The sequence below is a fragment of the Oncorhynchus tshawytscha genome, linkage group LG25 (genome assembly GCF_018296145.1).
Source record: "Oncorhynchus tshawytscha isolate Ot180627B linkage group LG25, Otsh_v2.0, whole genome shotgun sequence".
NCBI lineage: Eukaryota > Metazoa > Chordata > Actinopteri > Salmoniformes > Salmonidae > Oncorhynchus > Oncorhynchus tshawytscha.
In genome coordinates this window covers 35,131,944-35,152,288 of record NC_056453.1, presented here as the reverse complement: position 1 = coordinate 35,152,288, position 20,345 = coordinate 35,131,944, and the positions used below count along the sequence as shown (strand labels likewise).

The 20,345-nt window shown below is 41.3% G+C and overlaps 1 protein-coding gene across 1 annotated transcript in view; it reads right to left on the bottom strand.

The window, feature by feature from the left end:
- The window catches only part of LOC112223927 (CUB and sushi domain-containing protein 1), a 236,962-nt gene that overhangs the window by 65,667 nt on the left and 150,950 nt on the right, over nucleotides 1-20,345 (bottom strand). Inside the window, exons 23-31 of the mRNA XM_042305838.1 lie at nucleotides 19,525-19,651; nucleotides 18,620-18,822; nucleotides 17,970-18,161; nucleotides 16,982-17,120; nucleotides 15,954-16,141; nucleotides 14,026-14,220; nucleotides 3,323-3,439; nucleotides 2,402-2,515; nucleotides 840-935 (exon numbers count right to left, since the gene is read on the bottom strand). Of these exons, the coding sequence (XP_042161772.1) occupies nucleotides 840-935; nucleotides 2,402-2,515; nucleotides 3,323-3,439; nucleotides 14,026-14,220; nucleotides 15,954-16,141; nucleotides 16,982-17,120; nucleotides 17,970-18,161; nucleotides 18,620-18,822; nucleotides 19,525-19,651 (1,371 nt within the window). The remainder of the gene's footprint in view (nucleotides 1-839; nucleotides 936-2,401; nucleotides 2,516-3,322; nucleotides 3,440-14,025; nucleotides 14,221-15,953; nucleotides 16,142-16,981; nucleotides 17,121-17,969; nucleotides 18,162-18,619; nucleotides 18,823-19,524; nucleotides 19,652-20,345) is intronic.

Below are 20,345 nucleotides of genomic sequence, written 5' to 3'. Positions count from 1 at the left end.
TTCTGCAATCATGTACCAAACAAACTATCCTAACTGTCAGGGAGTATTTAAAAAAAACTTCCATCCCCACAGTCTGGTAAACACTGTACAGTATATGTGCTCAACATACTTCATGGAAGATTACAATTTGAGATCATCCATTTTTATAAGGCAGCTGACAGTAAAAGTTCATGTAATTCACATAGCTTATTTATTACACTTTTGACAGAGAGAGAAAATGCTTGATGTGTCCTGAGGTGAGCTATTATCTACATGAGAGAGAACCTCTAAATGACACTAAAATAAAGTAGACATGACACCTCGATGATAAAAGCCAAAGGCATCATTGGATTTAAGGAATCTGAAAGGATTGAGTTAAGAAAGAAAAAAGAAAAATCGTACTCTGCCATCCTGGAAACGTTTTATAAAACATGTGGGTTTATATTTTATATATTAATGTGTGACATTTTATATTGATTATGCAAGAGAGAGGGAGTCCTTAAATATTGGTTATGACACTTGCAACCTAACGGTTCTATAGTGTATCTGTATGAGCCCTTCTGCTCAATGCCTACTAAAGCCTTGCACAGGTATAATGATTAGAGTACTGGCACCCTAGGCTCCCATGGGGCAAGAGAGATAATGGCAAATGCCCTGAACAGCCTGACAACCATGGGAACCATAACATGGATAGATAAGACCCTTTGGTGCCTGGGGATGGAGGGCTTCAGGAGGCCTCCAGGACCCTCAGAAGCACACCTACTGCCACAGGGGTAAAAACAGTAAGGAAGGGTCATGCATGTGACCTGAGTATGTATATATTGCAACGTATTACCTGTTCATACAGTATATAAACATACCTTGGTAAACAAAGTGGAAACCCCTGGCGGAAGGACCATTCTTTGCAGTAAATCGCACCATAATTTGGTTTGATGTCGCCAGGGGCAAGGTCTCTCCTGCAAAAAAAGGATGAATATATATATATATATATTTTTTAAACACACACAATATGCTGACTCACAGTGTTAACCCTATGAAGACAACAGTGGCCTTTCTTGAGATTCCCGACCCTTCTTGTGTGCTATACAGAACAAAACCTCAGCTGCATGATGAATTGCTTCTTATAAATATACTCGCTCCCATTCAAAATCTTGCTGGGTAAATAGCATGATGATGGCAGTTGAACTTTTAAGTACGGTCTATAGAGTAGAGGACTCTCTTAATAATAAGAGGAAGAACAAAGTCTTATCAATAATGAGAATGTTGGACAAGCAAACAACTTTGTATAGGCTACACATTTGTAGGCTTGAGTCTTGTAAAACGTAATCAGCTGTGACAATGAAAACATGGTAGGATGTGTCTTCTTGATGCCGTGAACTTATTGAAAGCCATGACATTTGAACGCCTATAATTAGGTAGAGTAGCTTATTGTGGATGTGGCTAATGTAGGTTGCTAATCAGCCTCCATTAAGGTGAACACAGCCAATGCATTATGATCTAATGTATCATTATAATTCAAATGTCACCATGAATAGACAGGGAAAACACATCAAGTCACTTGTTGATAGAAAATCTCAATTACCAGTGCAAAGGAATAGTGTACAGAAAATATTAGTATACACGTCTTGGACAAATGTCAGAGGTAATTAATGTGTTATCTAATTCAGTATAACCTTTCCATTTTAATTTTATATAGCACATCACATACTGCATTACTGAATGGTGAAATCCAAAGACAAAGTCAAAGACCATCATCTCCCTTGGGAATATATTGTTGCACTGCAGAATAACACAAATCTGAATAGTACAAGGTCCCATACAAACAGTTTATATCCAACAGCCTTAATCAATCCTCAGAAGAATGTAAAGTTGAGGCTGATTTCTGTTCTGAAATGTAATTACCTTCCCCTGTCAATACCAGCGATAAATCGGATGAGGACAGGTGTTGAATTTTTCGTATTTTATTAGGTGGCATTAAATAATACAAAAATATTGAGAGAGTGGCCTAAGGACTGGGAGCAACAACGACTCAATCGCAAAGTGGTAGGCCACACAAGCTCTCTCTGAATCCATCTAGGGGTAAGAACAGTGTAGACGACAACAGTAGCCTAAGGACTGAAACCATGGATACTCGTGATCATTGAAGCATTGCTTATTTCTGATATGGCATGGACATCATGTCGCAATATGGATGTTGTCGCAATATGGACGTTATGTCACAATGTTAATTACTGAAATGAAAACATTTTGAATGAGACAGTAACCAAGTGCCAACAGCAGTTATTAATACAGGGATCATGCTGAGACCTTTTTGTAATACCACCTCTTGTCTTCCCCAACAACATCTGCATGTGTGGTTTTCCATCGGTTTTGTTCATTTAAAGGCTACAAACAACGGAAAGAATGGAAAGCTATTACGTACCAGAATGAGACCCAGCAAGGGAGCTTAGCAGCCTGGCATTCTGATTGGCCCCATCAAATAGTTCCACTGAGTCATTCATTGTCGTCTGAAAGTAGGCAAACTGCCCAAACACCACTGAGGAGACAAAATGGGGACATCATATAGGTTACCTCAGTATGAAAAACGTGGCTCCAAAACAATCCTATCTGCAAATGGTAAACTGAGAGTTTAAAATGGCAAAATGGAACTTGGAATCTTGTCAACAATGACACAAGGCTAGCGTGCTAACTACCCAGGTCTCAGGGTGGGTGATGTCACCACACAACAGGCTAACCAACAATGTTTACCTTGCGATTTCACATCTGCTACACCAGTTCATGCATGATAAATACGCACTGAGGCACAGATAAATACCTTATACAATTAGATATGTTTTGGTTGTGTCATCACCGCCAAATATCACGCACAATTGAGAAACCATAACTTGTATGAGGTCAGACAAGAACCAGGGATGACTATAACATATCTTGATCCATGATTCAGCACTTCATGACTGAACTATGCTTTGTATAAGCCTGGATAGGAGGAGACTATCTTAAGATACATACTTTCCACAATGATAATATCTGAAAATGATGGTAAATCCTCCATTGGACTGTAGGCAGCTAAATCAGAGGTATAACACTAGTCAGATTAAGTCTAAGTGCTGCTTTAATAATGTTGCAGTTGATTAACCCTTCTCCCGAGTGGCGCAGTGGTCTAAGACACTGCATCTCAGCGCAAGAGGCACAGCCGGCTGTGATTGGGAGTCCCATAGGGTGGCGCACAATTAGCTCAGCGTCGTCCGGGTTTGGCCGGGGTAGGTCGTCATTGTAAATAAGAATTTGTTCTTAAAAGTGACTTGCCTAGTTAGATAAAGGTTAAATTAAATAAAAACCTTACCAAATTCTCCAGAGACAGTAATGTAGTAGGAGCACGTTTGACCAGTGGTGTAGTTCTGGGGAAAGTTAGGAGAGAGTACCACGCCTTCAGACCCAGCATAATGACCACCACAAGGAGCTGAAAGACACACCAGAAACCATCTCCCTGTTACTTAATTCCCAGAGACAATAATCATGAAAGGACAAGCACCATGTATACACATGGGAGAAAAGTCAGTGCCCTAGTTGCGAGCTGTTATGTTGGAACAAAGATGTGCTGTGCGTTCTCTTAACATCTGGAGCGTCATTCAACATTCATAGCAGCTCAATGATAATGGTTCAAAACAACTCAATCCACAACTTGTTTTGTTACATAGGCCTAAGTCAATAACATTGGTGAAATGGGGCATTTGACAAAAAAAAAAAAAAAAGTTACATGTTTTTTACTTGCTTTTAGTCCCTCTGAAAGGAACCGGTACAACCTGTTAAATGATGTCTGCTGGGACCTTTTTCAGCAACCATAATACCAAAAAAAGTGTTTATCAGAGGCATAACATATAGATCTTAACTCACTGTACAAAATATCAACACAGTTTCAGACAAACGTTAAAGGTTAATCAACCAGGTCTGCTCCTTCATGCCCACATGATTAAGATTCTATATATCTCTGTGTTTATGTTTGCACTTAAGCATGTGTACAGTAAGTCCTTAATATGGCCTGCAATGTGTCCAGAGGTGAAATATACTGATTTCAATGGCTCCATGGACACACGTGGCTTCACTCGAAGGACATAGCATGAGGGCCATGCATGAAGGGTGAAATAAAATAATTCATGGTACCCACCTTTAAATTTAAGGTCAATGAAAACAGAACACAAAGGAGGAAATCTGTCAATGTCAAGATTCTATTATCATACTGTACATGGGTCCCTGGGACTAGTAGTGTACTGCCCTACTAACTACTTTGAGAAACTCTGAATAAATACTGGCAAAAGGAGAGAAAATGACTGAACACACAACATTAGGGGGCAGTGAGCTCTGGTCCCCTCTTGTTCTCCCTGACCCTAAATCCCTAGTTAACCCTTCTTCTCATTTCCTTTTTTATTAAGTATTATTACTTGCTTTACACCTTTCAGAAAATATCAATGCCCCAATCGCTTGATACCCTCCTGTGTTCTTCCTGCACCTGCCTTGTTCTTTCCATCCCCTTGGTTCTTGCTACAATGATCATCGATTGAGATTCCTGCCACGTCTCAAGCACCCTAAGATTCCCTGAGCTCACTCCACCAGGTCTCCTCCTTCATGCTCACAATACCTTGTGGAGCTTATAAACCTGGTGTCAGGATGCAGCCCCGGCTCATGGTCCTCTGCTTATCAAACTCCTTCCCCATACCTTTGATCACATCACCCTCACCTCATACTTCCTATGGGAAGACAGAGTTTCTGCTGTAAAAAAAATGTTTTGTATCTGGGTCTTCCCAGCATAAAACTAGAAATTTCACACCCATGGAGCGAGAGATTTAGTTAAAGGTCCAACACAGCCATTTTTATCTCAATATCAAATCATTTCTGGGTAACAATGAAAGGGATAGTTTGGGATTTTGGCAATATGTCTACTTCCCCAGAGTCAGATCAACTCGTGGATAACATTTTTATGTCTCTGTGTCCGGTATGAAAGAAGTTAGAGGTCGTTTTGTGAGGCAATGCTAAGTATCGTTAGCACAATGACTGGAAATTTATGGGTATCTGCTGGCAGTCATTGCGACTTTCAGTCATTGTCCTGGAAGTCCCTCAAAGAACTACACTGGACTCTATGCAAACTGGGAACCACATATCCTGAGGCCGCATTTATTCTAACTGGGGATTTAAACAAAGCAAATTTTAGAAAAACGCTACAGAAGTTCTACCAACACATTGACTGCAGCACTCGCTCTGAGAAAACAGACCACTGCTACTCAGCTTTTCGAAATGCTTACAAGGCCCTCCCCCACCCTCACTTCAGCAAATCTGATCACGATTCCATTTTGCTGCCTAAAGGCAGAAACCAAAACAGGAAGTACCCGTGCTAAGGACTATTCAACGCTGGTCTGACCAATCAGAATCCACGCTTCAAGATTGTTTTGATCCCGCAGATTGGGATATGTTCCTGGTAGCCTAAAATAATAACATCAACAAATACATGGATACAGTGACTGAGTTTATCAGGAAGTGTACAGGAGATGTTGTACCCACTGTGACTATTAAAACCTACCTAAACCAGAAACCGTGGATAGAGGGCAGCATTTGCCCAAAACTGAAAGTGCGAACCACCGTATTTAACCATGGCAAGGTGACTTGGAATATGGCCGATTACAAACAGTATAGTTATTCACTTCGTAAGGCAATCAAACAGGTAAAACATCAGTATAGAGACAGTAGAGTAGTAATTCAACAGCTCATACACGAGACATATGTGGCAGGGTCTACAGACTATCACGGACTACAAAGGGCATCCCTAGCCGCGTCCTCAGAGCATGCGCAGACCAGCTGGCTGGAGTGTTTACAGACATATTCAATCTCTCCCTATCCCAGTCTGCTGTCACCACTTGCTTCAAGATATCCACCACTATTCCTGTACCCAAGAAAGAAAAGGTAACTGAACTAAATAACTATCGCCCCGTAGCACTCACTTCTGTCATCATGAAGTGCTTTTAGAGGCTAGTTAAGGATCATATCACCTCTACCTTACCTGACACCCTAGACACACTTCAATTTGCTTACCACCCCAATAGATCCACAGCCGATGCAATCGCCATCGCACTGCACAAGGTCGTATTCCATCTGGACAAGAGGAATACCTATGTAAGAATGGCTATACCTCAGCATTCAACACCATATTACCCTCCAAGATCATCATTAAGCTCGGGGCCCTGGGTCTAAACCCTGTGCAACTGGGTTCTGGACTTCCTAATGGGCCACCCCCAGGTGGTGAAGGTAGGAAACAGCACCTCCACTTCGCTGATCCTCAACACAGGGGCCCCACAAGGCTGTATGCTCGGCCCCCTCCTGTACTCCCTGTTCACCCATGACTGCGTGGCCATGAACACCTCCAATTCAATCATCAAGTTTGCAAACGACACAACAGTAGTAGTTCTGATTACCAACAATGACGAGACAGCCTACAGAGAGGAGGTGAGGGCCCTGGGAGTGTGTTGCAAGGAAAATAACATCTCACTCAATGTCGACAAAACAAAGGAGCTGATCATGGACTTCAGGAAACAGCAGAGGGAGCAGCCCCTATCCACATTGACGGGACCGCAGTGGAGCAGGTGGAAAGCTTCAAGTTCCTCGGCATACACATCACTGATAATCTGAAATGGTCCACCCACACAGACAGTGTGGTGAAGAAGGCACAAGAAATTTGAGGCTGAAGATATTTGTCGTGGCACCTTAAACCCTCACAAACTTTTACAGATGCACAATTGAGAGCATTCTGTCACGCTGTATCACCGACTGGTACGGCAACTGCCCCGCCCGCAACCACAGGGCTCTTTAGAGGGTGGTGTGGTCTGACTAATGCAGCATTGGGGGCAAACTACCTACAGCACCCAATGTCACAACAACCACCCGAGCCACTGCCTGTACACCTCGTTATCATCCAGAAGGCAAGGTCAGAACAGGTGCATAAATGCTGGGACTGAGAGACTGAAAAACAGCTTCTATCTCAAGGCCATCAGACTGTTTAATAGCCATCACTAGGCGGCTTCCACCCGGTTATGTAACCCTGCACCCTAGAGGCTGCTGCCCCATATACATAGACTTGAAATCACTGGCTACTTTAATAATGGAACACTAGTCACTTTAATAATATTTACATATTTTTGCTTTACTTATCTCATGTATATACTGTATTCTATTCTACTGTATTAAGTCAATGCCACTCCGACATTGTTCATCCTAATATTTATATATTCCTTAATTCCATTCTTTTACTTTTAGGTTGTGTGTATTGTGTATTGTTGTGAATTGTTAGATACTACTGCACTGTTGGAGCTAGAAACACAAGCATTTCGCTACACCAGCAATAACATCTGCTAAACATGTGTATGTGAAAAATACAATTAGATTTATATATAAACACAGGGAAATCGTGTTTTTTACTACACTGGGACTTTAACATAGATCCCGTCAGTAATTCGTAAAGACTGTAAGCAGTGTCATTTCAGGCAAAATGTACTTTCTCTTTTAGGTATCAAATGCTGGATCACTCACTCACTATTTATCATAACAAATATTGGATTTCATTATTTAGTCTTTCAAAACAGGTTATGTAACAATCTTCATTATACATGAAAAAAATCAGGGAAATGACATAACCCACAAAAAACTGAACATCTCAAAGATCAGGGATAACCATTTCACTGTTAGTCTACACCTGTTGTTTATGAAGCATGTGACCAATAACATTTGACTTGATTTAGGGTCAATCTACTCAGCATACATCTAACTGTGGGTTACCATGGTTATACTGAAAACTACAATTGAATATTAAATATGCTGTTGAGATAACTGGTTACTTGAGCATTGGTCAGCCAGTATGAATTATGATGATAGTAGTTTTACATTTTTACCTTCATGACTAGGTGAGAGTTACAGACAATGACAAGCTTCCAGAAGTCATGACCTGTTTATTAGATTTTCTGTGCAATATATGGAAATATTCTACATTTAAATAGATGCTCTTATCCAGAATGACTTACAGGAGCAATTAGGGTTAAGTACCTTGCTCCAAGGAACATTGACAGAATTTTCACCTAGTCTGCTCTGGGATTTGAACTAGCAACGTTTCGATTACTGGCCCAATGCTCTTAACTGGTAGGCTACCCGACGCCCCAATGAATAGAAATATGGACAAAAACAAAGAAAATAAAAACTAACAAATTAAACAACACTAGACAATATGCTCAAATCAACACCGTATAATACGCCAGCCACTGTAGCGACGTGCCAAGTAGTCAGACCTTATTTCTAATAATAATTGTATGTGGGAATGTACATACTTTAGCTATTTAAGGACATTCAAACATAGCTTCATGTTTATGCATACAGTAATCGAACAGACGCCACAAGCCGCTTAAACCTAACAGACCGTACAATGTTGGCTGCAGTGACATGTGCCTGATATGAATGCATCTCTACACCAATGTAAGCAAGTGTGATTTCCCTTCACTAGTATCATGGAAACAGACGTGTCTTCCACCTGACCTCAACGTCTCATCTAGAGGAGTCAGCCGTGAAAAAACATCCATGTAATACCGCAGGAGAGATAATGTGAGAAAGAGAGAGGGAGCCAGATTGAGAGGAAGAATGAGAGCATGCATGAGACAGGATGAGAGAGCGAAAGAGAGAGAGAATGAGAAAGAGAGGAGGAAGGAAGTTCAGATGTAGATACAGAGGACCATAGTGAGGATATTGAGGACCATAGTGTGGATACAGAGGACCATAGTGTGGATACAGAGGACCATAGTGTGGATACAGAGGGCCGTAGAGTGGATACTGAGGACCGTAGAGTGGATACAGAGGACCGTAAAGTGGATACAGAGGACCGTAAAGTGGATACAGAGGACTGTAGAGTGGACATTGAGGACCGTAGAGTGTATACAGAGGACCGTAGAGTGTATACAGAGGACCGTAGAGTGGATACAGAGACCCATAGAGTGGATATTGAGGACCGTAGAGTGGATACAGAGGACCGTAGGGTGGATATTGAGGACCGTAGAGTGGATACAGAGGACCGTAGTGTGGATATTGAGGACCGTAGAGTGGATACAGAAGACTGTAGAGTGGATACAGATGACCGTAGTGTGGATACAGAGGACCGTAGAGTGGATACAGAGGACCGTAGGGTGGATATTGAGGACCGTAGAGTGGATACAGATGACTGTAGTGTGGATATTGAGGACCGTAGAGTGGATACAGAGGACCGTGAGTGGATACAGAGGACCGTAGAGTGGATACAGAGGACCGTAGAGTGGATACAGAGGACCGTAGAGTGGATACAGAGGACTGTAGAGTGGATACAGAAGACCGTAGAGTGGATACAGAGGACTGTAGAGTGGATACAGAAGACCGTAGAGTGGATACAGAGGACCGTAGAGTGGATACAGAGGACCGTAGAGTGGATACAGAAGACTGTAGAGTGGATACAGAGGACTGTAGAGTGGATACAGAGGACCGTAGAGTGGATACAGAGGACAGTAGAGTGGATACAGAGGACCGTAGAGTGGATACAGAGGACCGTAGAGTGGATACAGAGGACCGTAGAGTGGATATTGAGGACCGTAGAGTGGATACAGAGAACCATAGAGTGGATATTGAGGACCGTAGAGTGGATACAGAGGACTGTAGAGTGGATACAGAGGACCGTATTGTGGACATTGAGGACCGTAGAGTGGATACAGAGGCCTGTAGAGTGGATACAGAGGACCGTAGAGTGGATACAGAGGACCGTAGAGTGGATACAGAGGACCGTAGAGTGGATACAGAGGACCGTAGAGTGGATATTGAGGACTGTAGAGTGGATACAGAGGACCATAGAGTGGATACAGAGGACCGTAGAGTGGATACAGAGGCCCGTAGAGTGGATACAGAGGACCGTAGTGTGGATATTGAGGACCGTAGAGTGGATACAGAGGACCGTAGAGTGGATATTGAGGACTGTAGTGTGGACACAGCTATTGCATTGTTATGCCCTCAACACAGAAGCACACAGACATGCATAAATCCAAACAAACTCTAATTCCTCTAGTCTATGCAATTCATCTGGCGCCGGCGCGGCCATGTGTCAACACTGCCCGCCTCCGAGGGGCGCCATACCACCATGCTTTAACCCTATTACACACCTTCTATTTACAGTCATGGAGGATTCCTCATTCAAGAGACAGTATTTTACTGTAGTTACTATGGAAACGAATAAAAGACCTGTTTGGATGAGAGAAGCTGAGAGAAAGAGGGGGGGGGAAATCCTTTATTATTTAAAAGGATCTCACCCCTTTCTAATTAGTTTTGTCTGAAAGCCCAAGGAAGTGCCTTGGAGTGAATCAGTATTCCAAAAAGCAGCGGAAAATCACAGACCAGTGAAACATTTCAAATGGTCCAAATTTGGTCTTCAGTAGATATTTCAGAGGAGACTAAAATATCAGAGATTAGAACATGAAGTAGCTAAATACAGGTGAAGAGAAGGGTTGCTGGTGTTAAATAACGACGGTATCATGGTTTTTGTTCTTGTTGTTGCATTAATATTCATTGCTGAACATGACAGCAACAATAATAACGCACAACCGACACATTTAAAGTGTTTGCTTTTCTTCTATACTGTACCACTTACCTGTACATACCCACAGCTTCTAAAAAAGGGGATTCATTGGGTACAGGAGCGGTTTACACTGAGAAAAATGCCCACCCCTCCCCCCACAGCCCTTATTAAATACATAACGATTCCTTTCATTAGCCGAGTGATACTGGGGACATTAGTAATCATTTCCCTCAACCGGCAGCAGAATGAGTTTTAACATTCACAGTGAGTCCTCCCTGTCTCACTGTGACTGATCTGCATATAACCCACGTGGCACTCTGGCGTTTTCACCGTCACTCAAGAGGCCTTGGCTTGCAGGCACAGCCACAGCCTTCAGAAATGGCTCTTTCTTTTGCTCACTTATGAACACAACCAGCAAATAGCTTTGTTCACCTCTTTATCATCAGGCAAAATAAGCTCAATTCAACCACAGACAAGAGGGTTAAATACTCTTGCTGGAGGAGATTATGTGTGTTCTCACATACTGTAATGTTATGTTCAGGCATGTTAAAAAAGGCTAGGCAACTGATGTACGTTTCCCAGATATCAAACTATAAACTAGAGGCTTACAATGGATTTCCTCAGTCAATATGCTGTTTCATCTAGCCAAAATCAGACATTAACCTTGAACAAATGATTCCAACTATGAAAAATACATAATTTCCCTTCCTTTCATTGATTTAAAACGTGTTCTTTAGAGCATGGCTTTAGTGTAGCGTATACAAACCTACGATCCTCCTTGAAGGTGACATAAATAACATATTTCTAGGATTAGACATAAACATAACTGACAAACAATACAAGCAAATGAAACAGAAACATTTGCTTCACATCACCTTGGTTTTCAGAGTGATTTCCAATTGTGCCTGCTGTGTGCTTTTCACTTTCGAAAACATACAATAATATGGAATTCATATCTCCAATCAAATGTTGTGTGTCATTGAAAGCAGGCTATATACAACTGTTGACAAAGATCATAAACCAGAACAAGCCATTTTGCTCACTACTTTCATACATTTTAGTCTTATCCGAGTGACTTACAGGAGCAATTAGGGTTAAGTGCCTTGCTCAAGGGCAACAACAGCTTTTTCACATAGTCGGCTCGGGGAATCGAACCAGCAACCGTTCAGTTACTGGCCCAATGTTCTTAACCGCTAGGCTACCAATTTCTTTCAAGCCCAGGGTATCGATCAACAAAGGCCATTGTGCAATTGTGGCATTTGTGAATCAATAACATCATGTCTCACCCTTACAATCCACACACTTCTTCTTTATGGAGTCTAGGGATTAAAAAGCAAGTGCTCGGACATCTATAAACCAATGTTATGGGACCCCACAGAACATAGCCCTTCATTGTCACGGTTAAACAATCTTGATAATGGCAAATTATATTTCAATAAGCTCTTAGCGGAAAGACCTTTTCCCATTGAAATGTATGAAAGATTCAATGAGACAAGAACGTTACTAGAGAACACTAGAATGGAGAAGCAGACAGTGATCCTGAGGTCCTCAGCTGCACTACGAGTTCAAGCTAACTGTGTCCATGACCAAGCCATAACTCTAATTACACAACGCTACTGAATCGTTCCATTCAGAATGACAAATGGAATGTTTAAGCCACATCCATAATGCACAATGGTCAACAAGGGAATGCAGCTCATGGTAATAATTCTCTAGCTCTCCACCAAACTAAAATAAAATAAATAATAAAATGGTTAAGGGCAAACAGCCAAATATACCATCAGTGTGAGCAAATAAATGATCTGGGAGTGACGAAATGAAAGCTATCCCTCTCTAGGTACAGAGGCTCAATCAAAAAGAGTCAACTAATCAACACATGCTGTTTAAAAGCTCAAATCCCTTTAGACTGATTTACAAACAGGGGTTAAGAGTGTTAGCAATGTAAAACCATTATACAGTCCCTCCAGGATTTTGCTGGGATTTTCTGTGATATTTGTGATACTTGATTTTGCTGCGGCAATTCTGACATTTTGCATGGCAATACGTGATGATCCTGTCCAATTTAAAAATGCACTGACAAGGGAAAAAGTTTGTTGATATGCAACTTGATCGAACCATATTATGCGGTAAATGTACAGTGATTGGTTGAAATTGCGAGACCTGTTCTTATACTGCATTGATGGGTCAGTTTTATGCGATAATATTGCAATGATTTGACTGTTTATGCAGAAATAAAGCAGGGATTGGTCAAAATTGTAAACCCTCGCATAATATATGGGAAATTGTTGGTTTTGCAAAAAAATGTGCGATCGCAGAATAGCAGAATCCTGGAGGGACTAACTATAGATCCAAGGCTTCATTTGTAGTTCCTCTCCTGATTTGTTCTGCAGTCTCCTGTTGTTGTGTATCCTTCTAAACTAGCTCTAGTGTTTGTTCAGTTTTCGACCCAGTAGGGTCTAGACTAGAGACAGTGAGCTGTTTGCTTTGCTTCAGCTGTGTCTTGGTGCACAAAACCCTCTCTATTGTTTATGTGAATGCCGGAGTAACTTCTTAATGACATACAATCAGATTCATAAAAGCTCCAAATCTCTTAACGGTAGGAGCTCAGGTGGATTTTCACTCATGAGTCTCACACTCCCCCGCTAGATCTGACACTTGATGGAATAAGGGAAAAAAACAGGTGAAAATTAGTTTTAAAAATTAGAAGCAAGCAAATCTAGCTTGTTTCCTTGAAAATAGCTTATATCCTAAAATGATCAGCTTTATGCATACATCTAGAAATCTTTATTGAAAACAACATAATTCCATGTTCATCATGTCGACTATAACACTTTGGTGTGTGTCTCTCATATCCAAGTCATGTCTCCAGTGGCCGTGCTGCTGTAAGGTAGAGGCTCAGTGTGTGAAGTGGCAGGGTGGAGGCATAGAGATGATGTGGCAGCAACTACACAGCCACCTGTCTGAGTTTTTGTCTCCTCTGAGACGCACGGGCATGAAGGAGAGAGAGAGAAAGGGGGGTGGGGTGAAAGGAAGAGTGAGTGGCAGTTGTCACCGCCCAAGCTCTCACAACTGTCAACAACATGCTAGAAAGTTCAGCCGTGGTCTTTAAAAAACCAATACTCCCTTCTTGTGCAAAGACAAAAAGGGGTCCACAAAACCTTTCGGTGAAACCAGTAAAAATTGGCTTGATATTAGCCTTGATTGATAGTGCCGATGATGGTTAGCCTCACAAGCCACCTGATCTCACAAGCTTACATGAATGGTTCTCTCCCACAGAGCGGTAATCAGTCTGTAATTAAGAGGCTAGTTGAGGGTACCAAGACAAATCAATTAGACTTGAAGGGAGGACAACAAGAACTCAAGCTACTCTCTCTGTGATAGGCTGTTGGGAATCAGATTTTATAACCGTAGGCAAACTGAAAAGATCTTACCTTTACACGATGGTAGGATCTTGTCCCATATAGGTTTTCCATCTGAACCGATAACACATGTGATTGTGGCTGGTCCAACAACAGTATATCCAGAGTTACATTGATAGGTCACTGTGGAGGCCAGTTTGTAGTCCATGCCCACGCGACTGCCGTTCATGATATTTCCAGGGTCAAAGCATGCCTCCCTGGGTTTCTCTGTGGAGTAGAAAACATACACAAGCTTAAGATAAAGTATCATGCAGGACAATTGACCTTGAGCAGAGAGACTTTATTTCAATACAACACAGAGGAAAAGGAAAAACCATAATCATTTTTGCTAAAGCATTGCAACTTATCCATAAATGCAAAAGAAACTCAGCAGTTGAAAAGCCCAGATATCGGGAACAGGCAGGGTATGGTATCCTGGGTTACAGGGTGCATTCAAACAAATCAGATCAAATGTTATTGGTCACATACACATATTTAGCAGATGTTATTGCGGTTGCATCGAAATGCTTGAGTTCCTAGACCCAACAGTTCAGTAGTATTTAACAATTCACAACAATACACACAAATCTAAAAGTAAAAAAATGGAATTAAGAAATATATAAATGAACATTCCAGGGATTCTCGGAAGCCGCTACTGATGTTTCTCTATGGTGAACCTTCATGTAAGAAGCAGAACACAGGGAGTGTAGAGTACAAAAGAGCAAGTAGAGTTTCTCCAAGGAATCCTCAATAGAAAAGACCAGCACAGAGGGGAATGCAAGGTAAGCATCTGGGTCTGTAGGAAAAATGGGGGAGGGGGGTGGGGGGGTGAGGGCAGCCAGTGTCCTTAAGGGAACAGACACTAGGAGAAGGACAGTTGGAAAAAGCTCTGGAGGTGGTGCTTGTATACACTGCCAAACAAGATGACAGCTAACAGCCCACTTTTCTCTGCTGCCTTGTGCTTTAAGAAGCAGTGAAAGTTGGAGGGTAGCGGTGGGAGATTTTATCACTGAAATTGCTATAGTGCATCGCAATTTCATCCACATTCCAATACCCAGAGAGGGAAAATGCTTCTCAACACACAAGGCCAAAGTATACATGCCAATGCCCTCAACCTAAAGCTACATTTTGACATGGATTTATGAATACAATTAGAAACAAAGTAGTAGAAAACATCAACAAATATATTACGTTTATTACAGTAATAAGTATGAAAACAGAAATGGCATTATTTTAACCTTCTCAACATTTAAATGACCTTAGTTAATGGTGCATGGATGGGAGAAAAATATGAATATAGGAGATTGATTTACAGAAAAAATGAGCGTAGATTATATTTTCAATTAGAGAGAGAAGAAACATTTGAGTGCTTTTAGCCTTGGGAGATGACAAACCTCGCTGAGTTCCCATGGAAGGTAATTAACTGTTTTTATTGACAAAAGCACAGTTAAATACAGGACCAACAAAACAAAACGACAAATTATGCCATTGATTGGTTTGAATAAATCTTCCAGGAAGAACGAGACGTTGAAGTGGCAAAATACTATACACATCTGTGTTCATGTGTTTTGTGACTTTCATTGATTTTCTGTAACAAATCAAACCAATTATCCAGTTGATCTACAGTAGTTCTATCATCAATGCCTTTAATCAAAAAGCATTTCATAAAAAGAAGTAGGTTGGAACACATACTGTTTTTCAGATACTGCATAGCTGTGTGTCGACAACAGACAAAATAAGGACATCTAGCTGACAGGAAGAACAACATGCAATAAGGCTTATAAAAACACGTTGTCTATAGAATGTATTCTCCAGTTCCTGGAAATCTTTCATCTTAGAAATCTATATCTGTTGAAAGCATTTTTTTTATAGAGACATAAACCTTACGATATGGCCAATGCTATACACTTTCATAGAAACCTAGGGTCACCTCCTGTGAGACTAACATGTTGACAACTTGCCTTTGAATTCAATGGCAAAGCCAGACATCCCGAGGGAAGCGTCACTCCTGAAAGCGAGGAAGAGGCTGTTGCCACTGCTCTCGATGCGCTCCGGGGCCTGGTTTCCCTGCAGGCTGCTGATCAATGGGCCGTTGGAGTTATCCCCCTCATAGATGTGCAGGAAGTCATAGCTGGGCTCCATGTTGAAACTGGAAGTATGCAATAGAAAACAATGTTTATTAAAGACTGATGCCTGATTCACAGGTTGGCATTTATTGGGATGATTCATGTGCTGGAGGCAGCTCTGCAGTGTTTCACTAGTTGGCCACCAAGTCATCAAATCTGATTGTAAACCTAACCCTAACCTTAACCACACTGCTAACCTTATGCCTAACCCTAAGAATATTTTTGTTTTCATAACTTTTTATGATATGTAGCCAAATTTGACTTTGCCACTGGCCCATCTAGTGAAAATCCAGGACAAGATTCATCCCAAATAACATCAATCTGAGCCTGAATTACACCATAGGGCCAACCAGAACCATACTCTGTTGGCTCAGATGTTCCCATTCACATTTTTATTCCCAGCAACTATGGCAAGGCCAGGCCAGTTCAGCTCGCTTTGGCCCTACATTGTGAAGCAGGCATGTGGGGCCTGTTTGTACAGTCTGTAACTGCCATTAGAGGGATGGTGAGCAAGTAATGTTCTGATGAATCTGAGATCAACTGATAAGAGTTCTTTGGGATTATTCTCATTTGAGCCTATGTAATTCCTGTGGGTTGTGGTGCTTTGAACTATCGTACATTTCATCAAAGCTATTCCATCTATAGGTATCATCTAGGTATATGGCGTAATACAGTAACACACATTGATTTGGATAATATTTGAACAAAGGCAAACTATTTCACCTCAAACACAGATGTGTTTGATGTTTGTTTACAGTAATTACCAAACTGACAAAGACAGAGTGGATACACTCCTTCCATCTGCTCTTTGACCTTGCTCCTTATTACCGTCGGTGCCTCGCAGCATAGCAGGAGTGACATACCTTTTGAAAATTAGGGCTATAACAAAGTCAGGGTTGACTTTAATTCTCCAGTCACATTCCTTTCCTGGTGGGTACGGCTGTGGATAGTTGGGTGATAGAATCACCCCAGCAGGGCCTGTCACGTTGCCGCCGCAGGTAGCTATCACATCAAGGAGAGTGAGGGCAACACACAGGTTTTAATACGACTTGTCTCCATCACATTAACTGTTTATGTTGATTGAAGTGACAAAACAGGCCACCATGCACAGACGTTCAGTGACAAACAGTAGCGATGGAATTCCTCCCTGCCACTGTCATTCAGAAAGGTTATTCACATCTTTGCTTCTTTATTTTTGCCGTTGTGTGAGACTTGTTTGAATGTCAATTCAAGCGTGAGCCAAGCAAAATAAGACTCCATTTGAGTTTCAATCCTGTCAATCATGTACTTGATTGGGAGGGTTTGTAAGAGCAACATTTTTCTAATCTTAGTAATCTTCCACCATTACAAATGATTCTGGCTATAAATGGCCTTCCATCAAACAATTATTAGTGGTGTGGTAAACATACCCAACGACTAGAAGTGACAAAGCACGCTGTCTGACAAAAGGACTGGTTGACAATGGCTGAAAATGCCAATTACATTTCAGTTACTGATGAATCATTTTTCACAGGGGGATTCACACTCTACTGAGACATGGTTTACATTCCTAATGTTACATTTCATTCATTCTAATAATAACCATGTCACTCATTCAACATAAAGTAATTAAGCAGACACAAATGAGTGGTGGTTCATAAAACACTGTTTACATGGATTTTCAGATAACACAAATCCTTCAATGAAAACAACGCAGCGGCCTAGCATACACATCCCAAATCACCTTCTTGCAGCAGAATTATTCTAAAGGGAACATCTACCTATTCTACAAACCCTTTGCTGATATCAAGCCAAGAAGAGAAATAACAGTGAAGTCATTTCTCCATTACTGTGGAAGTCAAAGCAACATACCTATACAGGTTGGAGGGTCTGGCTGCCAGTAGAACCTGTTGTTGAGCTGTACACAGGTGATCTTGTCCAGGCCCTGGACCTGGTAACCTGGGTCACACTGGAAGGTGATGGTGTCCCCGGGCTCCCGACTATCCCCGTAACGCGTCCCGTTCTGGGGTGTCCCAGGGTCATTACAGGTCATGGCAGTAGTAGCTGAAATCACACAAATTAATCACTTATGAATATTAACATGAGACAAATGCTGACATTTTGACAACACGCATTTAATTTATACAACTAAAAACAATATCGGACAAATGCTGATTATGATATAATATAATATTGTATTTGAAATCATTGGACTGGCAGCAAACAGAATTGTGGAGACTACTTGTCTTTGAAATAATAGTTCCAGAAAATATTTGCCATTTATATGCAAATGCAATGCTCCATTTCATTTATATTTGCATGAAATATTTATGGTGCAAATGTTTTTATTCGTCATAAGAGTGGTTTATACGTGGATATAAAAGACATAAAAACTAGTTCAAATCGAGGCTGAGAGAGGGTAATGTCAAGAAACATACTGTAGCCTTCGTCTGAAAAGTTACTGGTATGAATGTCATATCAGAATACTTCTGGTCTGTTGTGACAGGTAGAGTGCTACTTACTTGAGAACTGAATGGAGAAGCCTGACTTGCTGATGAAGTAATCACTGTCAAACTGGAGTGTTAGGATGTTGAAGGTGCTGTGGGTGTCCTCGGGCAGAGCTGACCCACTCCATTCCTTCAGGAGGATACCACCCTCTGTTGGACCGTCCCACACTTTCAGGATGTCATGGGCCACTTCCGTGTCAAACACTATGAAGTGGAGGCTAAATAGAAAGAGAGAGAATGATTAATTATACACTATGCAGCTCTTGCATACTATAGTCTGGCTTTATCATTGATTCACATTCGTGACAAACACCTACACAACAATACCCCATAAATCAACTGACCAAGGGTAGTTACCAACTTGTAATACAAAATTATCATTGGAGTTCTAGCGAATCAGTCCTCAAGTAATGCCTCAGACCAAGGAAACATCTAGATCAGAACGGTCTTGATCGCCAAAGGAATGTTTCAATTATTTTCAGCGGCAAAGTAGAGAGAGGATGAATTCTTTAAAAAGTCCAATAGCCAGCGATGTCAATTGTATCTCTCCCCCTCCTTGATCCTTAGATTGCTTGAATTGAATTGGCATATCTGATTTCTATGGCATTTCTAGCGGGCATAATTGGTTTATCTTTGGAGGTTATTGTTTGGTTTTGAAGAAGCCAGTAATGGACCTAAAGGAATATATGCTAATGGTAAGGAAGGCCTAGCAGTGGGGGTGAAATGCAATCAGCAATGGCACATTTAATCACAAATCATTTTCCAAATGTGCAGCAGAACAATTGCTCCACTATACTAGACACGCCTCGCAATAAACTAGCTGATTTCACTTCAAATTTAAATGGAGTAAAGAAAAATTGGGCTATTGTGTATCTAATGGCATATTCCAAGGGGTGTGTCCCTATTGTGAGATACTGTACCTAATGGTTTTGCCTGTGTCCGCTTCAATGGACCAGGTACAGTGGAGGTTGTTGTCGTAGGGTGCAGGGTAACCCGGTGAGAGTATCCGTCCAGATATTGCACCTGCAATGTGGCCTCCGCATTCAGCTAGATGAGGAAACCGAAACGGGTATTTTACCATAGTCATCAGCAGCCCTAGTGTTCAGTGTAAATATGTTAAGGGCAGGCTCATATCATCACAATAGAAAGTCAATTAAATAAGCTACCCTGATCTTTTGAGGTGTCTTAATCCTGATGAACCTCAGGCTGGCTTCTCTCTCTTGCATCAACCAGACCAATTCATAAACATCCCATAATACATTGCATAATCTCACTTGAAAGAACCTAATATGTTCTCTAGCTTCTCCACATACGTATGTGTTTTATTTTATTCACTGCTGACGACAGAAAAAGAAAAGAGGATATCCCTATTATGTCACTGCGTTCAAAGGAAAGAAAAAATACAATGACAGCCTAGGGCAATGTCATCCATTTTCCATGCTACTTTTCTGCAGTATAGAAATGTGTCTGAACCGAGCTGGGCTAATTAAGGAATGAGGCTGAACTGAAGAATGACACTGTAATGTATCAGTTCTCACCAGCACAGAAAGCTCAGAGTATCCTTACTTAAATTAAGAGAGAGACACACAAGGTTTCTTCATATATAGCTTTAGGGGCAGTAATATAGCCAGCATTAGGGGATAAATGTTCATAGCTGTTAACTAGTATAATATTTCAGTATAGTATAAATGACAGTATGACTGGAGGGGATTTGACTCATAGTTAGCCTGAGAGAGCGGAA